A 23,720-nucleotide genomic window follows, 5' to 3' on the forward strand; every position below is an offset into this window, starting at 1 on the left:
AAGATAAAGGATTTTATGAAAATAAACAAGAAAAATAAGGTCATGCTTAACTACTCATTCTTGCCTAGTCCAGTAATGCCAGACCGACTACTTGATTACATTGAAGGTGTTAGTGTTTGAATAACAAACCGAAGGACTAGAAATCAGACTCCGTATATGCCTTGTTAAACTGGGCTTGTACTAGCTGTAATACTCATACTGCTGCAAGACATCAGAACTGTTTAGCAGTCCCATTTAAACTGATAGGTTTGGACTGTGGTATTGGTCAGAATGATTTTCTGTATGTTAAAATGATAAATTAGCAGCAATAGCATTACACGTTCAGCATCCTTTCTCAGTGTTTGTACCTCCTGGAGAAACAGTGCAGTTTACAACTCAGCTGCTCAGCTGCAAGTGGAATCTAGGACTGACCCATATACGAGCTTGTATGTTCAGTTACCTTCACAATTGATAGAGACAAAAGCACAAAAGGATGTTAAGGCCTCCTCTGTCTGTAAACTTTCCTCAGTCTGATTTAAAGATGTATCTTTATTGAATTTAACTAAGCAAGTATAAGCGAGAGCCTAGATAACTAAATGAAACTGAAGTAAATCACTCAAAAAATACATGTGCGCATATGCACACAGATGCATGCCTGTGTAATTAGTTCTGCTAAACAAAACTCCTAGTTCGGAGAGGTCCAGCTATGGGAATTATATTTCTGAGCTCACAGCAGAAAGGGCCTATGCAACACCCACAGCAACCAGCAGCCACCCTGTGTCTTCCTCACAGCAGCAGGCAGCTCCAGGCTGACCGCTGTTAGGTAGCAGTGTTGCAACAAGAAGGTGGAAAGGCTGGGGGCAGTGACTACTCCAGGGAAGGGCTATCTCTGTCACACAAACCAGTGCCAGTCCAGCTCTAAATTGGGCTGAAATCTAGCAGAGATATTTTGTTGTTTGAGCAACGGGTTGTATCCAAGTTCACAGGATGCCTGTTAGGGCCATTATATAAATTTAATTCAGTAAAAAGCTGTATGCAGATATGGCCTTCACTCCTGAAGCACCATTCCACGTGTGGGGTGAGTGTCCCAGCCATGGAGCAACATTATATATTAGGTACTGAGTAAACAGTTGTTCAAGACCTCCTGGAATTCTTTCTAAAAGAAAGACTACAACTAAAATGACCACCTTCTTTCACACTTAAAAGTAGTACACTTGCAAGAGAAAATTTTTAAAGGTGCTGACCACAATGACTGATCTTCTCCGTATCCTTTTTACAGTGTACCTATGATCCACATGGAAAGTATCCCTGCTGTAAAAAGGATACGGAGAAGACCAGTGTACCTATGATCCACATGGAAAGTATCCCTGCTCTCTATTCATACTCTTACATTCATCATAAGTATATGTAAAATACAGTGTGACAGAGGTAAAGGTAGTATTAAAAAGGATACAAAAAGATTTTTTAAAAAAAAACCCTAGGTTTTCATTACCTCAATTCACATAAGTGAAAATAACTACCTAAAAAAGATGACCAGTTTCAACCGAAAATCATGTCTTTTAAAATGAAATTTCAGTAGAGCAAAGCAAAAGCGAATCACTGAAACAATACTGTCTTCTTTATATGAAATATTAATGTAAATGTCCTTTTTCAAAGGAATCATGATTCGGAATGCCACATAGGTGTGAACATGACTATAAAAAAATGTCATGAAGCAGATGTTGCAGAAGTTTCTTCAATGAAGACATGCAAGAAGAGTAAACAGCTGTCAGAGGTAAACTAGAGGACTTCTGGGATTCCTCATAGTCCTGCTTTTCAATGATTCTAAGAAAAACTGACTTCTTCAGACCCTTTTGAAAACTTTTGCCTAAGAGTCAACAGATACTATGCAAGTCAACTGTCTATTTAAAAAAAAAAAAACCACAACTCAGTTTGGTTATGAAATTACCATTAACAGACTTAAAAATTAGTTTATAAATCTACCATCTCAATACTCAAATTCAATCAGATTGCATCTTGGCTTTATTCTGCTGAACAGCTGGACTACTGAACACAGCATTACCGTTCTTCTACTGTCATGGTCAGTCTTTCTGCCTTTCATGATGACAACATTAAGTGCTTAAGTAATTATCTTAGAACATTTGTAAAAACAATAGTTTACACACATTCGTCTGAAGTGACCTAGGCACATCTTGAAACACTGGCATTTTACCACATACAGTTCTACCACTGAGGTGCTGAATAATTCCATTCCAGTACGATTACGCATTCAACCCGCTTGGTTCTTTGACTTGTTTTTTTAATCACTAACTTAAGCTAATGTAATTTTTGTCGACATTGCGCTTATTTTCTTGCTCTCGTATATCTACAATGGAGCGTAAGACCTTACTTCTAAACAAGACACTAAACAGGGTCATTAATTAGAAAACTAATTTAATAAACGTTTAAAGTAGATACAAAAACGTTCCACAGGCATGAGCAGAGAAAAATCTTTGTACACTAGCACTATCTAATTAACAGAAAGTTCTGTTTTGTAATTCATAGCAATGCCTACTAAAGACAAAACAAACATCTATCTATGTGTGGTCACTGAACAGATAGAGAATTTTAGTAGGTGTCAAGCATAATATACATTGACTCAATATATCAAATTTCTTAGAAAATGAGCAGAACTTACAGAAAATGATGAGCCATCCTTTGAAACTGCAACTGGGTAAATTCCATCTCCTAGATGCACAGAGAGCTCCCAGCTACTTCTCTTTGATTTAGCAATCGGAATTCTAAAAAAGAAACAGACAGAAGAGGAATTTTTAACAGAGATTTCATGCTTCTCCCATTTTAACCAGAAGCGCTTGCCTCATAGGATGGTCACGAAGGATATAAAATATCATTAATCTATAGACACAGTTGGAGAGCATACTTGAAAAAAAAAAATACTAAATACATTTTTCTGTCAACTGGCATATAAGGAGAAAATATACTCTACTTTCTTTCTAGATTTGCCTTGACACACTGGGTACGCTGATAAAGTTAGGGGAGGCTCTTGAATACAGCCAGCGCTTGCTGCAGAATTAGCTCAAACAGGATGAAAAGCAGATGAGAAAGTGGGTTGGCAGGAGAATAGCAACAGTCATAGCTGGAGCATTCTTTTTAAGGGCAAAATAAAATCACTATTTCTTTCATCTCATTCTCAGTAAATCTTAATTAAAGGCCAATTACAGACAAAAGATTCAGCCAAACAAGTAATACAAGTAGTTTTATAATTAATACACATTTTAGAGTATCTCATCGACAGAGCCCTTCAAGTAAACGGAAAAAATAATGATATATCATCACAGCCCACATACAGGATTATACCTATTCCTGCAGCATTCTGTGGCTGCACCAGTTACCAGGTAATACAAGAAACCTGAATCTTTTCAACTTTAGCTTAAAGAAGCACACCTGACAGCAAAAGAATGAGACCCGAGACTCCATTCTTGGAAGTTCAGAGTGAAACAAGTAATTTTCAGCTATTTTATTTAAATGTATATTTGATTTCAGTTTCCACATCCTAACTTCTCAAGTCTCTTCCACTTTGTTTTAACAACTGGTGTCCAAAGGTATGCTACAACTTTTCTGATGAGTGGTTGCCATATAAGGACATGGTTTAGTGGTGGACTTGGCAGTGCTAGGTTAACGGTTGGACTTGATGATTTTAAAGGTCTTTTCCAACCTAAAGGATTCTATGCTTCTATGATATTAGCATCGGCAAGCACCACGTAGCCTAAAGAGAAAGTACGAAGGTGGAGTTTAAACTCCATTAAAACAAAGACGCATTATTTTGGTATAGCTTTTCTTCCACACTGACTCTTCCACATGTTTAGATTCTCTGTTAGAAATCTATAGAGATAAGTTCATCACCTTTACGTCTCCTTAAGGATAATTTCTGCTATAAAGTTCATCTATTGTACATTACCGAGCTTACTACACCATTTTACTGCAACCTTCAGTCTTAAAACTTGGACAACACTTCTTTCTGTGTTGTGCCACATGCATCCTCCTGAGGATTTGGGTGCCCAATGAACCACATCTCCTCCAAAGGGAGGGCTCAGGTTCCCTGTGGAATCAACAGGGAGAAGCACCTGTGAGGCCTCCAGAGGCGGAGAAAGGGTCTGCCTAAGCCAAGGATAACACACTGCCTTGCTAAGGATTTTGGCAATTATTTTAAGAAGGTTGGGTTTTCAGACACCTAAAATCCAAGCAAGTACAAGCTCAGGTACCTAATCAGACAAGGAGTTTCCAAAACCTGTGCCTTGCAATGTGCCTGAAAAGGGGAAATGGAAACACTAAATATATTAGCTAGACAAATAGATGCATACTTATCATTAGTTACTTCTGGATCCAAGCCAAGTAAGGCCTACACCAGATTTTGCCTAACATCTTAGCTCATCTCTAACTATCACTGTCCACAAAGTTCATGAAAACAGATATTGAAAATAACCTGTTCCCATACTAATGATGCCAAGTGTCACCTTTTGCATTTAACATACAGCGACAATTGTCAAAACAATAAATCTGAAGAAATATCTATGGTTCATTGGGTGCAATTACATTTCTCAGTACCTTGCTTGAAATTCCTGTATGTCAGCAAAACATTTAGACTGGCTGATAGGAAACGCAACAGACACGGGAGTTCCTGAAGAAGAGGAACAGGAATTTCCTGCACAGGTAGCAGGCAGCAAGCCGAGAGATGTTTTCATTGCACTTCCTGGTACCAGAGCACCAGTAAGGAGGAACGTAGTGGGGTTTTGGCAGAGCCTGGCTAAATTCTCCATGGTACTGCACTGCAATAACCAACAGGATTTAGTGGTTTATAGCAACTTCATATTTCTTCTGTAAGAGGCAACACCTCATCTCAAATACAGCTTAGTAGATCCGCTCCACTGGTGGCATGAGATTCCTTATAACCTTGCTGGCACGGCCCTGCTTCATATTGCATTTGACTGGAAGTGACCTCATGAATCTGGCTGCTGGCCATCAAAGGAAAGACAGTCTTGTTCTCCAGCAGGGATTATTTTTGTTCGGTCCTGTCTTGCTGAGCTTTGTCAAGTGTGTCTCCAAACAGGATGCATGCCTCTTGAAAGGCATGACTATGATCACTGCTTTGCCTGGGTTTCAAACAGCCACACAGGCATATAATTCCTCTCTCCGCAACACTGGTGGTCAGGAGGGCAAGGTCCAGAGCCGCATCTAATACCAAGTACGCGACAAGTTGTACTTCCCTCCTGGAATTGCTAGATCCATTTGCACAGGGACATTTTTCAGCTTTGCTAATCTAACACCTGTGGCTTTGTAACTGTAACCTACAGTTACACTGGCTAAGACAGATACATTAGCTCATGAGAACCCTACTTTTTCTTCATTAAATCAAATTCCTTTCAAATAAATTATCTTGCAGTACTAGAATTGTAAAAAAAAAAATATCCATTTTGATGGATTGAGAGGGGGGGTTTTTTTAGTATTAATAAGGATCACAAAGTCCAAAAGTAAGGATCAAAGCCCAAGTTTCTTGGATATGGAGAGGAAGTTGCTTAAGTCTGTGAACTACTTTAGAAATGCAGAAGTTTCTATCAGGCTAAGAAAGGGGCTTTTTGGTGGGTTTGTTTTGTTGTTATTTTGTTGTTTTGTTTGTTTGGTTGGTTTTTTAAATGTCTGAGAAGTCCCAGTGCACGGGAAATAATATCTTTGTTCTTGGGCAAGGTTGCTTCCTTAGTTGAAAACTCTCTGAAGTCCTCCAAAGAGAAAACATCTGGACTTCTGAATATATTTTCCACTAGTTCATAGAAAACTCCCCAAACTTCTGGCTATTTTCAAAAATTTATAACTTTTAAAATTCTACATACTGGGCTGAAACCTGACATATGTTATTTACTGAAAAAATACTGAAAGAAAAAATAATGCCATTTTTAGCATCATAAAAGACACAAAAAACTTAAGATGCCTCCCCTCCAACCCTAGATTCAGAATCCACACGATATATCTTTCATAGGGTTCAACACACCCTCCCTTTCTTCTCCCAGTTTTGGTAAATGACGTATCATCAAAAAAATTACTTTCTTTACATACAAAGATCACCGGCTGCAGGAAGAAACGCAAGTTTGGCAGCAAGATGAGTGCCAGATGAATGGGAAGCAGGGCCACAGAGAGCTGTGCACTGTTGTCCCTTGCCAGGAGTATTACACACAGAGAAGGAGAGAGCAAAGGCAGCACCACGGCCACAAGGACAGGAGGCGGGTGGAGAAGGGTGTTATGAACTCCCTCCGTACAGAAATGGGCAGTTCTGAACCCCTCTACTCTATATTGCCTTCTAAAGGGAAGTATCACGAGCAATAGGGGCACAGGTGAAGAGTATGGTGATGGCCTGGCTCTAAGTCATAAAGACATTACTCTATAAAGCACTGAAGTTATAAAAACCTGTCAACGGTGCGAGAAGAAAGACAGCAGTGTTTGCCTGCTTAGTTATTTATTTACTTTCAACCTCTGTTGCTGTTTCTTCAACTACAGATGATCTCATGGTCCCATAATTTATTTCATACGTTGCACAGTCCCTTTTACCCCCCCCCGCCATGAGAGAGAGAGAGGGAGATACTTTATAATAATGCAGCAATTCTAGCTCCTGCTTTCTTTGCAAGTTTACAGTGAGGACAGCAGACAACTGCTAAAAATTTCAGATCAAACACACACTTACTGTGCTCATGGAAAACAGACACTGGTTAAACCATTATCTATTCTAGTCAAAAACAAGTAACAAAAGAAAACAGACATTCACAAAAGCAAGTCAAGTAATAACTCTGCCCTGGACCGTCCATTTTGATTGTCATCAACGAATCAGACAGAAGGAACTCAATAAAACTACAATTTTCTGCAGTTTGTGGCAAATAAACTCTCCTCTCCCAATTACTGTTGATGATGTAATGAGCTATGATAAATGTCACCAGCTCCTAAAGGGTCAGGAAATTGAGTATAGCTTTTTTTACTTCCAATTCAAAACGCGAGTTCTAACGCTGGAGGAAAAAAACTTACAAATTCTCTTTACTTCTGATATTTTTGCTGCATAATACTTTACGTAAACACAGAGAAATCCCAAACTATCATAACAAATTCTCCCGTTATGAAAGATGGTAAGTGTTTGAAAACCACATTATATGACACTCCGTAAAGCTGTTTTTCAACTGTGCAATTACCTATTCAGCAGTTAAATAAAAGTGAAATACTGACTTAAAACAATGTTAATGGTCTAAGAATCATTAAGAAATCCTTCATCATAACTTTCACAGCAGGTGGCCTGTAAAATGATCAAGAATAATGTGCTGGATTCTGTAGCCACCAAGGTCAGTTTCTGCATACAAATCTTTGCAGGGGGAGAAAAAAAGCCCTTCAGAAAGTGGGCCATTCATCTGAACCAAGTTCAGAGAATTTCCAGCACTGTGAAAAGATATGTTATGCAAGCACATAGATGTATTCAGTGGGGGTAGACTGAACCAGCTACATGGAGACTACAAAGGAGCCCTCCCATGGCTCATGAATAAGTCGAGGAAATGATCAGAAAAAAATGGAGAGATGTTTAGACAGATGGCCCACTTAAAATGCCTGGGACAGGGCATAAGCAATTTTAATGAAACTTTAGATCTACCATATAAATTGTTTCTTATTTTCTCCGCCCTCCCCCAAAAAAAACCTCAAGAAAGGCAAATAGAAATTTAACAACTCAAATAAGAGCCCATCTTACGATGTTAAAAAAAAAAAAAGGAAAAAGGGGAGTAAATCTCTCACTTCTGAGCATTATTGGTTTAATAAGTTCACATACAAAGAAATATCCTTCACAGAACCTTCAACTATCAGATGAATATAAAAGCAGGGAATGGATAGATTAAAAGAATTCTAAACAGAAGTGTACTGCCAAACAAAACAAAAATCTAAGCTTTACTATCTGAGTACTTTCAACACTTTCCAACATAAAAGTTCATCGTTGCACAGAAAAGATAAAAGCAGCACTTTCACAGGATTATTTTAAGAACTAAAAATTATGTGAAAGGAACCTAAGAATCTGGGAATATTTTATTCAGCAATTTGAAGTATTTTCTACATCTATTCACACACATTTTCTACATATATTCAGATTAATCCATCTGTACATATCACTTGCACTTTTACATAAAAATGGGTTTTCCTTCTTTCTGCGTGCATATGTATACATATACCCCTTTCACCAACAGTATGAAAATATACCGTCATTAGAGTAAATTACAGTTCTGCATATATCATACAAAATAATAACCTCTACTAGCCTGTGTGCCAGCTGATCAGACAAAGGCTGAAAGAATTACTCAATGGTTATGTCAAAATGGTTTTACATTACATTTTCTTACACATTACATTTAGATCAGTAACAAATATGCAAATTTATAGCCATGCATTCTGTCTGAATAGTGACCACAGGAAAAAATTAAATTACATGGAAGGGAAACTATAAAATAAATAGCATTGCTTTAAAAGGATGCTATGGAGTGCACTGTGCTTTGATTCAAAACAGCGTACATCTGGATGCTTCCTTTTCCTTTAACAGAAGCCTTTTGGGGGATTTGCATTGACATAAGGGCCTGCAATCCAGTACCCAATGAAAACCTCCAGTGCCTTCATCAGTGAACCCCAGATCAAGGCTAAATAAAGAAACAGTTAAAGCTAGATCTTATAAATCCAGGCTGAATTTAGCTGCCCAGATCTAAGTGCGTGGGCTCAACCCCCTTCATCTTTGTTTAACTGGCAAGTAACCCTGCAGACAACCTTAGCTCACCCTGGCTCACCCTCTTCCACTCTGAAGGTCTCTAAGCGTGCAGGGGTTGGGTCCTGCAAACAGAGCCACCCTAACCCAACTGCTTTGCAGCTAGCTTCCCCATCAGCCTGGCAGGGGGGCAGGAACTAGGGGCTCCTCCGCCAAAGTTGTCTCCATAGCCTTAAGGAGAAGGTGTGCTCCAAGCATGCAGGCAAACATCAACAATTCTAAGCCTCTTGAAAAATCTTTTATGGCTCTTTTAGCTTTAAATCCATCAGGCAAAGGACATCGGATTGCTGCTATTGCCCATCTTGGTATAACAAATTCATGCTTGCAGCACGTACATCCAGAGAATAAGAGATCTGGGTTATCAGTCTCCCTCAGCCTGTGAGGGTTCAAATCTACCTCCCATCTCTCAAGAGAAAGAGCCAGGGCCCAGGCAGGCATTAGGGGACTCACCATCTTACCCTGCTGATGGTAGGAAGGAATGAGAGATTCATGGAGACTCAGAGAATACAGCTTTGCAGCCTGATGGTGCATCCTCTGGGACAAACAGTTTTGGCATTTGGGCCTACTCCAGGAAATTTCTATGCACTTTTCATTTAACAAACTGGATGAAACACAAAGCAATCCTGGGAGCTGCAAGTACAGCCCAAGAACTCTCAATTTCAGGGGAGGGTCAGACTGCCCAGTCCTTCAGCAGATGCCTGCATACCTTGAAAATTACAAATAAATAAATGTAAAACATGATATCTGAAACTCATTTCCTCTCCTATGGCACGTCAGGGCCTACTTTAGCATTTGGTTTCTCTTGGAAAAAGGAAACATCACAACTATTAATGCTGGATAAGAGATGTTGCTCCTCGTCTCATTGCAAGCATTTATGAGATGAGAAGCAAGGAAGCTTCGAATCACATGTTCACAAGTAGAGAGAAAAGACATTTATTTTCCATATAATTTACAAGTCTGTACTTCTGATCTGTTCCTTCAAACCATCCTTCCTAAATCAGCAAAACTATTTACAAAAGAACTACTTGCAAGCAGGTGTTTTTAATCAGATCAGTCAACAATACTGACTTGTGTGTACTGACAGTTGTTATAGAGAGAAAAATCTGAAAATCTGTTTGTCATCAAAAAAAATTTTGGGCTATTTCTCCTCCATTAAAGTATTTAAATACACAACTGTGTTTCTCTCTAACACCCCTTATTTTAATAGGAGTTTACTTTGGGCAGTTGGAAAAACTAATAATAATAATAGACTCCACAAAAGGAAAATGACAAACTCCTTTTCCTGTACAAATTCTCCAGTATTTCCTTGAACAAGGAAACTTATTAATTCTCTTATTGTGCAGATATTTAGGAATAGTCTTACAATAATTATCTCACTTTCTTTTAATGCTCAAAGACCTTCAGAACAAATCACTGTGATGCAGTAGGGAGGACTTCTGTTAGCATTATCCAGTAGCAGTTATATCCTTCCATATATAATACCATCCAACATGATAGTATTGGGATGTAGTTGTTTGTTGAGCAGTCTGCTTCCTGCACCTCCATTCAAACAATGGCTGTGCCCAGTAATAATGTGTTATATTTTTCACTTTGCATTAAGTTTAGAATATTACAGGTTTCCTGTGCATGTTAAAATAGGCAGCAAGCAATCTCTAAACTACTAATATGAAAATGGAGGCGAAATGATTAAAAGATTACCTACTGATAAGTTTGATAAGGTTATAGTCATTCAGCTTGGCATCTACACATAAGACAACTTCCCATACTCAATTATTTTTTCAAACATCCAGGCAAACTCCATGTTAAGCTTGCTCTACTCATCCCAGTAGTGAAATCTGCCTGACTTGTAGCCTACTAATCTCAAACTAAATTGCCACTAGCCACTGTAAACCTGAATTCAAAACACATTTGCTGCTTTAATCCGTTTTCCCTTTTGTCAGAATTTAGAATTTCAGTTATTCACCCACTTTTTCAGTAGAAGTTATGAAGAGTATGACAACTCAGAAGTAATCCAGACAACATACAGTGGGTGTGAGAACATCGGTCTTCTAGTTCAGATCGGGAGTAGTTCTCAAAGCAAATTATCCCAATCATCTGCACTCGCCCTGCTTTGGATCACATTGCAGAACAGTCTGAGGACACAGGAACCAGGTTCCTGTTTGATGCAAGTAAGACAGAAGCCAGGCTCCAGAACTGCACCCAGCTCACTCCAGCCACAAATGGGCATTCAGGGCACAGGACTGGCCTAGAACTAATCAAAAGTCAAATATGTACAGTGAGAGTATCAGCTCCTCATCACAAACCAGAAATCCACTTGTACTGGTACACACTAAGGATAGCTAGATTAAATATTGAAGAATGATCTCAATGACAATTTCTGCAATTACACTCCCTCAAAACCATAAGCTCAGTATTTAGTTTAGATATTGGGCCATAGTTTAAAAGGTAAACAAGAAACTGATACTTAAATTCAGGCTCAAAACCCCTTATTTAGTTGCCCCCGTAAAGAAGAGTTGTGTTAAGAAGTGCTTAGCATCTGCCAGCTCCTCTCAGTTGAAAGCAATGAGAATATGGCACAGTGCAGCATATTTGAAAAATCATTCTGCCAATTTGGAGGACAAAATACATACATATATTAGTATCAAATTTAAAACATCCATTTTGAAGAAATCTTGGCCTCACATTCCAGTGCTGTCCCTAGTCTGTTATATAATATCTTCTTGAACACATCACCGTTTCTCCAACTATCAGTAATTTACAAGGTTAATCCACAAAAAACACATTAACCCATCTCTTTTGTATTCAGAGATATACACCTGCACCCATAGACTGTCATATTCACCATTAAAGGCAGTAATATCTGACTGAAATGCAGCATTTCTTTAAAGAATAAAGTTTATAACACCCAATACAGTGAAACCTGTCAGCACCTGCTCAACTTACTAAATCGAGAACCAGATCAGGAGTGAGACACAACTACTACAGTCAAGGGAAAAGGAAAGACATCAGAATAAGGCCACCTCTGAGCAAATTTGGCAACAGCACTGCGAGTAAGAACATTGGCCTTCTTTGAGGCCCACAGAGAACACACTGTGCAAACTAATGAAGAATTATAAATTATATTAAGCTAGCAAAAAAAACCTCAAACTGTCTTAGAGCCAAACTGAAAATACCTTCTTATAGAGCATCACCTCCAAATATCTTTGAGGTTATTATTAAGAACCATGTATTGAATGCTACCTTTCTTTCCTGTGTTTAATACTTTCATTTAGGTCTCTCACCTAAGACTTACTACAGTCTCCTTTTGATGTGTCAGTCCCCTCAGAACTGACCAGATTATATTGCTAGAAGTATGGAATGATTTTCTTTCTGCCACACTTTGTAGTACCAATGATTTGACTTGGTCTCTCTGAAGCCTGTCACATACGCAATATGCCAAAGGTCGTTATTTAAAACAGAATTCTACTCATTTTTTGTGCATCTTGGAAAACACAATGCTTGCACCAGACTTCAGCGTGGTTCCAGAGTATTGTAAGAGCTCACCCATCACACAGAGCTTACCATCTCCTGCAAACTTGGTTGCAGCAGAACCAAAAAGAGTACATCCAAGAGCTTAACCATCTCATGCCAATGAGATCAGTTTTGTAATACAGCTGTACTGATCATATTTGTTCTGTTGTGATTTCTCCTCTATATGAGACTTAATTCAGGAAATACATAGAATGCACATTCAGGATGGCACACAGTCCCAGAAAAGAATGGTCAGATTTTCCCTTACTAGCCATCCTATGTGCCATAGTGTAAGAAACAGAAGCTGGCCAAGAACAGTGATTAATTTGCAACAATGTATTTTTCTAGACGGTGGTTAGCTTTTCAAAAAGATGCTTCCTTACTGCATACACAGGATCTAGTGCCGGGTGACAGCACAAATATCAATGATGTATCTACCAAACCACAGACAAATGTGATTAGAGCATTTGGCTAGAGGTACCCAAGCCAGTTTCCAACAGGCAATGTGACAGCTACTTCCTCTCCCTAATATATAAAAAATGTGGCATCTTTCATGGATTCTAAAGCTTTGTTCTCTATTTCTTCTGCACTGGATTCCTATGGAACAAATTAATGCCACTAATTCTGTTAAGTTAAAGAGAAAAAAAAAAGCAGGTGAGAAAACCCCAAGAGTTCATTAAAATTTATATTAGATAACATAAAACATGCATATCTTCAATAAGTACTAATTCTTCATGTCTAGACAATTATAGCACATAGCAGAGCTCCAGTGACTCACATTACCTTCAATACATCTTCTGCTGCACTTTAGCTTACATCCAGAGTTCACACCACTGTGCTTTCACCACCTGATATTAACCACCTTTTCCCTTTATAACTAATGGAAAGAGAAAGGTACCTCTCCACAATGAGTTAGACCTTAGATAGGCTGAACTACCTTTAGGTGACGCTTACCTGTATTTATTACATTACTTAGGCAGTATGAATCTGGGCCACACAAACCCAGGCTCAAATTGTTATTTAACAAAGTCACATGTATTCAAAAGAAGATAAATCTCTATTGCCTTCCATATATTTTCATTCTTTTCATAGGTCACCTGCCATTGTTCATATTATGGTCTCACACGTAAAGAGAAGAAAGCCAGCAAGACAAAAATTGTGCGTAGGTTTCCTACTTAGCTGAAGTTATACGCATCAGATACGAATGAAAGAATTTCAGAAGAAATTATTAGTTAAACTAGGGTCGACTGTGAAGGACAAAAAATTTGTAACAGCTAGTGCCTCATGCTCAGTATTAATAAAAGAGACTTTTGCCCACTAAGCTTTCTGCTGACTAAAGTCGAAGCAGAGAAGCCAGGCTGTATAGGTGGGATGGACCCAAGGAGTGGCAGTAACACAACTGCACATAAAGTTTAACATGAAGTGGGTCGTCTTCTTAGATTTCCTTCTGCTTATTTTGGGAGAATCATGATCAATATAGCATGGGAACATAAAAATGGCCATACTGGGTGGCCCAAATATCCATCTAGTCCAATATTCAATGATCAACAGCAGATAGTTAAATAAAGTGTAAGAACAGTACAAGAACGTAGTCATGCTTCTACAATGTACTTAACTAGAAGTTCCTTCTCCTTCCTTGCCTTTCGCCAAGACAATTAGCACTAATCAAAGTATTTCAGTAATTCACAAAGCAAAAAAATAAATTTCCTAAATATAAAACATTTTTCACACACACACACAATATATACAAATAACATGACCCATATATAACATGTGCCATATAGGTATATTTTTATATGCTATAGAAAACACATTTTTCTTTAAACATGATTTCTTACACATCCAATTATTATTTAATGAGTATGATTACACATATTGTTTAAAAAGATGGTTCCGTTCCTCTTTCTTAGTAAGCTAGTACGTAAAACTATTTTTCTGTGAATGTTCCTATTCTATAAACAACCATGAGCAAACAACTTCTCTGTGGCCAAGAGGATGTTCAAAAAGAACATCACGACTATTTTTTCTGACACAGGAAAAACAAACACATTTTGAACAGAAAACGTAAAGTAAAACTGTTGCACAAACATGACATGACATACATTACCTAACTGGTTTTGATCCAGTGTCTGCAACTATGCCCACTGGTATCTCCTGAAAATTTAGATGGAAAACTACCAATAATCAGTAAAAAAAACAAACAAATAGCAAGGGAAAAGACAAAGTATTTTCAAAATACACCTTTAGAAGTAGTGTATGGCAGCTGAGAGACGATACCTTAGGAAGATGTTCAGAAACAGTTCTCACAACTTTGCCTTCAACCCCTTTGTGCTCTGCTGCTCCTGCTGAGGGAACCCGTACACGATGACAGCCATGTTCCCTCTAAGCCCAAAGTCTCCTCAACCATATCCAACATAATTTCTCTAAAATGCAAATGACTGCAGCCCCTCCTGGGCCTTCCTGTGTGAGATGAGCTGGCCCCGTCTCTGAAGAATTGTGTCCCACCCTTTAAGGGCTGTGAACACAACGATTTCTCACAGCAATCCAACTTTTTTAAACTGTGAAACAGCAAAATGCTATCAGCTCTCACCACCCCTTGCTTCTGGGAAGACACATAGGAATGAATAAAGCTGAGGAAGGTGAAGAGAGTTATGGAATGGTGTTGCAACGCCCAATGTAAGGAGACTGAAGCTTAAATGGCCGTAAGACTACCAGGATTTTGGTAATCACTAGAACAGAGATTCACTCTATTCACTCATAAGCGTTCACTTAAAATAGGTGTTAAGACTTGGGAAAAGGAAGCCTGTATTAGAGGCAGACATGCAATGTCCAAGATCAAAGAGTGGAAAAATTACAGTTAATAGAGGAATAAGGTGGACTTAATGTTAGTAAACATCTTAAAATGATTCTGATTTGCCTGAGGATATAAGTAACAAGAAAAAAGGATTTGCTGCAAGGGGGTGTGGGAAAAATGTAGGATTTAGAAGATAAGTGCTCTCACTAGTTCAAGGAAATGAACAGAGAAAAGCTGTTGCTTTATGGTGTCTCCCTTGTTTAAGGACATTAAGGGCTGGGTGCAGCCAGATGAGGACTTGCTTTAAATTTCAGTGTCTGGTAGAAAAATGAGCAGCAGGGCCTGGAGAAAATCATTACTGTGTCACAAAGGTGTATCAGATCACCACCATGGCAGAGAGAGGAGCCTCAGAAACACATACCACAACACTGGGGTAAAGACAGAAGCTTAAAGCCTAGGAAGGACAAAATTTAACAAATACCTCAGATTTTTTGAGGTGCTTTTTAAATCTGGAATTCAATAGGCAAATAAATTATTTGTATTGTCACACTACTAACTGCAGCAAGACTAATTTTACTAAGCATCACAGAGAGACAGGATAAAGACCTGTCATCATCTCCTTTCTAAGTCAATGGGTAAACATCCCTGGTTTCAAAAGAACCAGGTCCTGCACCGTTCTTTCCTGCCCAGTCTTTCTCACACTATAGGCTTTGAAGATACATGTTAAAGGGAAGCCACAGCCAAAACAAACTCCAAGCACCACATCTAATTACACGGAGAAGTAAACCACTAAAGAATGGTCTGTGAAAAATATTAAAGAATCATCCATAATCACAAATGGAAAAGTCATCTGAGCAGTCTCAACACAGATCCAGGGAAAAATATCCAGGCCTTTGAATACTTAATACGAGCCAACAAAAATCAGGATATTTTTTAAGGCACCATCTATCTCAAGTATCCCATATCTGAAATATGGGATCCATGTAGTTTTTAAGATTCACACCACCACCAATTACGAAGACAAAAGACAAATAAAGCATCTAAGGTGGAACAAAGAGGGTTACACCTCAAATGCAGGTAGCAGATCACTGATTTTGAGTTGTGCAAGTCTCAGGCATGAGATTCAACTCCAAGATAGTGAATAGCGGCACAATTAGCAATGTTATCTCTCAAATACTTCTCCCATTAGAATTAGACAAATCTACATTGTCACCATGCAACAAATGGACCTGTGGTCTTACATATAAAGAAATGAAAAATGTTCCTTTTCTTTATTATCACTTGGTAATGCACATACCAGGAAATGTCTTATCAAGAAAGCAAAGAAAGAGCTCTCCAAGACTTGTGAGAGAAAGGCAGGACTCATTTTTCTTGTGAAAATGTTTCTTCAGTATTTTCACTTAAACACATACACACACACACTCTAAAACTGTGCAGAAGTGACCTGCCTCTCTAAAAGTTGAAAAGAAAGAAGGCTTAGCTCAATCTTATATGTTTACACTTTTAATCTTACCCTTAAACAAGACTGAATTGAGCATAACCGCACTGAAGGTCAGCTTCTATACTGGCATATCAAATTTCAAGCCAACAGCTCTTTTATTTAAAATATGTTAGATAAAAAGGTAATATGCTCTCTGTAAGAGTTCCCTCGAGGTTAGAAGAACCAATAAATTAACTGTTACCATATGTTAGGCTCCTTTTGGCAAAATTCAGTAACAAAACAGTGCCAAACCTCTTTTGGCAGGTAATAATATTTGGTAGCTTATAGTACAACTTGGGAAAAAAGAAACTGGACAGAAAGCTTGGAAATTAACAGAAGAAACTGCATTTCTATCCTTGTATAGTTAGCTATATGCCGTTGAAAGAAAAATTCTAACAAAGTCAACTCTATGGGTCTGATCTATAAGAAGCAGCTGTCTCCTCAAAAAGAGCTGTATCAAATGCAAACACAAACACTCCAGCTAGTACAGTAATGCAAATATTCTGCATCTGTTTTTTTTAAACAATGCTAGATATGTATGATCTATTTTGCAAATGAGAAGCTTTGTAAAATTAGTATTCCAAAGTGTTAAAATGCATATTATTAGTACCCAATTATAGTGGGTTTATTTCATTATAAATGAGCAAAGTCTGGGCTTATTTGCAATGCCATGGTCTTAAGTTTCACTTACGTTAAAATTAAATGCTTCACACACACACACATCTTTTATACCTACATAATTGAGAATAGAACGTGACAGATAAAAAGCATTTAAAACTATACCTCTAATAATAATTATAGACAAAGGATATTAAATTCTGGGTATTTTAAGGACATCTGTTACAGACTTTTTTAGAATTCCAGCTAAACAGGTCAGGGTGAACCTAGCTGGTCCTACTCCTTTACCAAGACAAGCAGGACTTGCTCCGTAAGGTCAGTTATATGAAATCAATGCTTTTTCAGATATGGAAATGTCCATTTCATTTTATTTTTGTAATCATCTATGATAATGTACTCTAAATTCATTATTATTCTCATTTGCAATAAAATGAATATAGCCTGTTGTTCATGCCATGATGGTTTGCACATACAGGAAAAACAGACACTTAAAAATTCCACATTTCTTTAATCAATTGCATCATCCCATTAAATTCTCATTTTTATGTATATAAATCACTTGCTATTCAGCTTACAGTTCCACACACACATCTGGCAAGCAGTTTGAAGCAGGCTGACAGGTATAGGCCAGACATTTCACTTCTTAAAGTCATGTCATTGCATGGTTAATCCTATATTTGCATTAATTTGATTACAAGCACTTACAGGTAAAAGTAATCCTAAAGTGTAGGTCTAAAGATTATAATATAAGCTTCCAGAAGGTTTTTCCAGAAGAAAAATATTTTTGCTATTCTATGGATGCTTGCCTCATTCAGCCATTTGGGATTTTATTAATAATCTTCTCATTACTGTATTCATCCTCTGATTTCTTATTTTTATTTTAAGTAAGGCAATTTCTGTGAAGACTCGACACTGATATCAGAGACTTCATTACCCTGCAAAATATATCCCCAGTTCAAAGTATTTAAGAGGGTTAAACAAAATGCAAACATTTAATGCAACATTAAGCATGTGAAATAAAAACTTGATTGCCTAAAGAAAGCATGCTATGCTGTTACCCTGGTGACAGGTTAAAAAAGGATTGTGAGCTGAATGGCTGTATGATATGAAATTAAAATGTTTCACATTGAACAATCCAAAATGAATTGGGAAAGGTTAGAGCAGAGGAGAGAGAAATCAATTCTCCAATGGCAATGGTGAATGGAAGTGAAGTCTGAATAGGATTTGCCAGTGGGGTGCAACAGCTGCCAAATATCCTGCAGCCAAAGAATTACAATAATACTGATGAAGTGTGCAAGAGCTTTTGGAATCATTGCAGGGAACAGAGAAATACTCCTACAATAACGAGGCCATTCTGTGTCCCATCCCACTTTTGCAGTTGAATCAAAGGAAAAAGAAACAGTTGAAAATTGTAATACTCAATAACAAAGGTATAAATTAATTATCTATCCCTTCACTCAATATCTTACATTTAACTACAGCCTTTGTGAACCGTGAATGAGGCAAGAATGCTAAAGAATGGACAAATCAAGACACATACATGTAAAAGTATGCAGACAATATTGAATGACTTTTTCTTCCCATATATTTTGTTGACAACATTTCTACAGCAACAGCATCCAGAATAAGCTATACACTACACAAACAAACAGCAGGACATAACCAGTGCCTCAGGGAACTTCACAAGGTAAGGTCCTGATGTTCATGCTTTTCTAATGTTAAATAATGTTTATGTTAATAATCCTAGGAAAGAAACATCCATAAAACGTCTCACGTGAATGCAGTTACACATGCATTTACTGAGCTTAGAGTCCCCCGAAGTCAAGAAAAACTTTGCCCTTCCATAAAAACCTCCAACACAACTTCATTTCTGCCCTTCAAAACTCCAAATAAAATATACAGATGGAGAGGAAAAACTGTGCTAAAAATAGCTGTAAAATGACCAGGGAGCACGTGGAGATTAGCACGCACCTTGTTCTACGGTTTCATGCAGATGCTTTTTACACACAGACAAATATTAAAGAACATGTTTAGGAGGTGTAAACCTGCATGAGAGGAAAGACTTGTTGGGTTTGTAAAAGGGATCAAAGTAAAGGAAAGAGAGAGAGGCCTTGTGGTAGAGAGAGGCTCTTGCAGAAGAAGAGGTCATAAGCAAAGCATGGATGAGAAAAGGGCCAGATTCACAACTAAAAAAGGGCCAGGAATATGGCAGCACAACAGAAAACATTCACATGTGTACACTATGTAAATGAAAGTTTCAACATTAAGTGAACAGTAGCTACAGAAGCTATAAAGCTCCTACAGCAGCTGCTGTTTTCCCAGCAAACATGGTAAAAATAAAAAAACAAACATAGGGACTTAGCCAGGTCCATTTACTTTAGCAAACAACTTTACCACCAGCAATCACCTCAGCAAGATGCATGCCACTGCTCTGGGGATCTTCCTAAGAGATGCTCAGTGAGGTTCAAACTTTTCATAATGATTACCTTTGTAATGATTTCATAATGGTTATCAACTCTAAAGATTGAGCAAGCATGGATTCCTGAGTGCCTGGGACACCTTTTTCCCTACAAATGACATAGGGACGACAGGCTATGAAAATTTCCCATAACAGATCATTCTCTTTCTGGAATATATGTTCATGAATCATACCAAACGATGTCTCTGCTGTCAAACATATAAATACCTTATATTACTTACGTTATCAATTCTGATTCCATTAATTTAATCCAATCAAAGAAAAAAATGAAACATACATTCTGTAGAAACAGTCATAAATGCTGCCTTGAAACACCCCATTTCAACTTTCATATTTTACATATAAAAGTTCATTTCCACTGGCCAAAAATACCTGTTTCATATATGTGCATCTACTTGTTTGTCTCTAGCACAAGAATCCTCTTTCTGTAATAAGCAACTGAACAATGTAGGATAAATAATACCAGATTTTAAAGACAGCTAGAATATTATATAGGGCAGCTGGTTTAGCACTGATTAAGCAAGATTACAAAAAAAAAATTAAGTAATTTATTTACGAGAGGTCAAAAGAACAACATTAAGTAACATCTGAAGAGGCAAGAGAGGGTTTGTCACAATCAGAAGAGCCTATTATAAACAAGAATATCACACAAAAAAAGGGATAACAGAGTCTTAGTACCTTGCTAGTCTACAGGGAAAGAAAAAACCACACAGTGGAATAATGGTCTGAAGCTGCAGTAGTTACATAAACATATCGAGGACTTTCAAAGGCGTAACAGTAAATCATGAAAAGAATGCTTGACTTGTTGACCAGGGGACCAGAACAGTAAGGATAAGACAGTGTTATTTTTATGAGCTAAGGATGACTGCATAACTCCAAAGCAGGGGAATGAAAAAAGCCACAAGTGGGCTGGACTTAGTCATCCTTACCAAATGAAAACAAAGTATTTTATCTTTATATTACACTAGAGGGTATTTGTAGGGTAATGCAAAGTATAAATATTTAGCTGCACTTGCAATAACTGTTCATGTTATTATGGGGGGAGGTGGGGAGGAGTGGAATAAAAATCATGTAAATGCAATTGATACAATTCAGCGGTGCCTGTGATTGTGCTGCAAGTAAGTTCAGATGACTCCAGTGAATTTTCCTGACATCATCTTCCTTCTTCTTAAAATTAATGTAACATAACCTTATTTTGTGCTGCTCCAGCAGTGCAGGAGCGCCAGAAAGCTCTCCTATTGGGCAGCTGACCATCCTTCCATATGGGGAAGCCCTAGGCTGGCAAAGAGCTGGCTCCATCCCAGACTCCAGCAGGGCAATAGGTGTAGTCTATGTGAAAGCAAGCATGCCTGAGAGGTGCAGGGCTCCGCTGCTCTCTGAGCAGTTCCCTCGCTGTCCTAATCGTGCAACAGCAAGGCAAAGCAGGCATCCAAACCACCATTACTAAGTGTACCTGAGGACTTACGTCAATATATCTGTACCAAATCAACCTAGACACAAACCTACAGTAACTCATTAAATAAAAAGCTAAATATATCCATTTCCGTTCTTGCAGTGCACCAGTCATGTTATGCTCACTGCACTGGACCCCTGGATTTTCAGAATTTTAAAACATAAAAATTCAGCCCAGCTATTTCAGAACTTGACAAAACCTTGCTGGTATTTTATCTGTAATTTCTCACTATACACTTACCATTTGCATGAAAGCATTATTTTATGCTTAGAAAGCATCATCCATTTTACGTCTCAAAATACCTTCTACATGTTGATAAATAAATATTTACAAAACCTCAATAATGTAGTAAAGTATTAAGGCCATTTTATCTTTTTGTAAACTGAGGCCTAATCCAACTGACTTCTCTAAGGTCCCATAAGAACAGTCAGGAGTTTAACTCAAGACTTCCTAATCCCAGTCTTCTATATTAAAAACACATAAGCAAGAAAAACCTTTAGGTTTTTTGCTAGCAATATAAAACATTTTCCAGTGTGTTACCATCTTTTTGCATGTAGTATCAGCTAATATGGGCATGCAGCCTCACTGTTTTTTTCCAAGTCATAAATGATGAAAGGGTAAAACCCATACAAAAATTAGGAAAATACACTTAGCAGCCAACAGAAGCAACACATAGGAAGTGCTGTAGGCAATTGGGTTTAGAAGTGTAAACATCACATTAGTAGACCCATGAGATAGCATGATGTAGCCACACCTGGAGAGTCACTCTCCTATTCCCCTCCCAACCCACTAATGAAAACAAGTCTGTAGCCAAAATGTGAAGATTCAACTGTACATCATCATTTTTGGTCTCAAAGGCTAACTACATCAAACAGACGTAAAATAAGCTGGATTGACTTCAGCCAAAATATGTTTCCACTTGAAACAAGATCGAGGTCTGTCTAGAAGACCTTGGGATTTTACTAGATGCTGTAAATCTGTTCAGCAGCTGTGGGTGGCACCAGTTTCACAATAAACTAGACTATGGAATAAGTAGGAAAAGTCCTAGGTAAAATAACTGAAAGCTGAACAATGAAACAATCATCAATCATTCATGGCTCTTTCCTGTAGGAAACATGTGCCCCTATTATCTGGATATCATGGTGAAATATTCACATTAGTATCTGGCTCACAAAATACCAAGCATTTTCATTAGCTAATTATCTTTAAAAAAAAAAAACAACCCCAAACAAAAAACCCCATGCCACCACACCCCACAACCACCTTTCCCCAAGAAAACGGGTTAAATAACAACCAGTTAAATTAAAAAAAAAAAGCCGAACAGAAAATGCTCTAAATATTAGATTGTATAACAAAAGTAAATGTCTATATTCCTGTAACTCTGAGCACGCACAGGTCTCCAGCAGCTGTTCTAGCTGAAGGTTGGCAAATTAATCCTAGGAGACTGTTGGTGAGGCCGGGGCACATAGCAATGCAGATAGTGGAAACTCACCTGTGGGTGCTCCACCCAAATCATAATACAGTTTATTCAACACAGAAAAGGCAAACCGGCCTTCAGCTTGTGGCCTGTATTAACCTCAACACCACACAAACTACTGCAACAAAGAATCCCACTACAGGGGTCACGTCTAATTGAAACTAGCTGAAGAAGTTGAGTATTTGATCCTAATGAGGCAATAGCTTGCTGATCATCAGAGCGTGTTCCAGCAAGAACCTTACAGTTGATGATTCAGTCACCCAGGGGATTGTAAAATACCTATTTTCCAGCCACATCCCTTCAAATATCATCGACTGTAGAGGAGAACCCCCCTCATGAGGCTGCTACTAGTCTGATCTGTGGCACAGAGCTAAGGCCCACCTCTGCATCCCTTTTACGAACCGTTCTCTGCTCATCTCTTCTGCCTTGCTACACATTCCCACCCTTCTAGCTCTTGCAGAATAATTTCACACGCCATGAGTACTTAACCTGGTTCTGTCAGAATGATCTAAAGTATTGTATTACTAAATGTTTCTAGGCTAATATGGGTCATTGTAGCAGAACCAGAGTAGAATGCAACTACACACAAAATCACGCCTGCATATCTGGAGGAGGAGGAGGGAAAAGGCAGAGACCAAGGGAGGAGCAGGCTGGCACAACAATTCCTTCATCTGGCTCAGCTCTATTTCATCTGATCACAGTCTCAGTAGCATTGCTAGTGAAAGGTGGAGCTTCTGTGAAGACTTCCAAGCATGGTTCTTTCTATCTATCTGGCTAGAATAACAATCCTGGGCTTGGGCTGAATAAATCATGGGGGGAAAAGGGAACTCAAAATACCCCTGCAGTTGTGAAAAGAATGCATATTATACATATGGCTCCCAAAAGGGAAAAGAAAACAAACCAAAACCAAAAGATAAGCATATAACTCAAGTTCAGCAAAAAAAAAAAATTGTATATTTGGCAGCTGTGACAAGTTTAGAAGAAATAATGCACGATTTCAAAATACTACTTTTCAGTGCAATTCCTCACACAAAAATTCCTCAGTTGCTTTCAGTGCATGCGAAAGAAAAAAATGCTGTCAACACAAATAGTGCCAGAGAGCTGAA

At 38.1% G+C, this 23,720-nt stretch overlaps 1 protein-coding gene across 1 annotated transcript in view; it reads right to left on the minus strand.

The window, feature by feature from the left end:
• Positions 1-23,720, minus strand: part of PCCA (propionyl-CoA carboxylase alpha subunit) — a 296,238-nt gene that overhangs the window by 113,822 nt on the left and 158,696 nt on the right. The window contains exon 19 of the mRNA XM_019474286.1: positions 2,657-2,759. Within this exon, the coding sequence (XP_019329831.1) occupies positions 2,657-2,759 (103 nt within the window). The remainder of the gene's footprint in view (positions 1-2,656; positions 2,760-23,720) is intronic.

Source organism: Aptenodytes forsteri, unplaced genomic scaffold (genome assembly GCF_000699145.1).
Source record: "Aptenodytes forsteri isolate BGI_AS27 unplaced genomic scaffold, ASM69914v1 Scaffold123, whole genome shotgun sequence".
NCBI classification, from domain to species: domain Eukaryota; kingdom Metazoa; phylum Chordata; class Aves; order Sphenisciformes; family Spheniscidae; genus Aptenodytes; species Aptenodytes forsteri.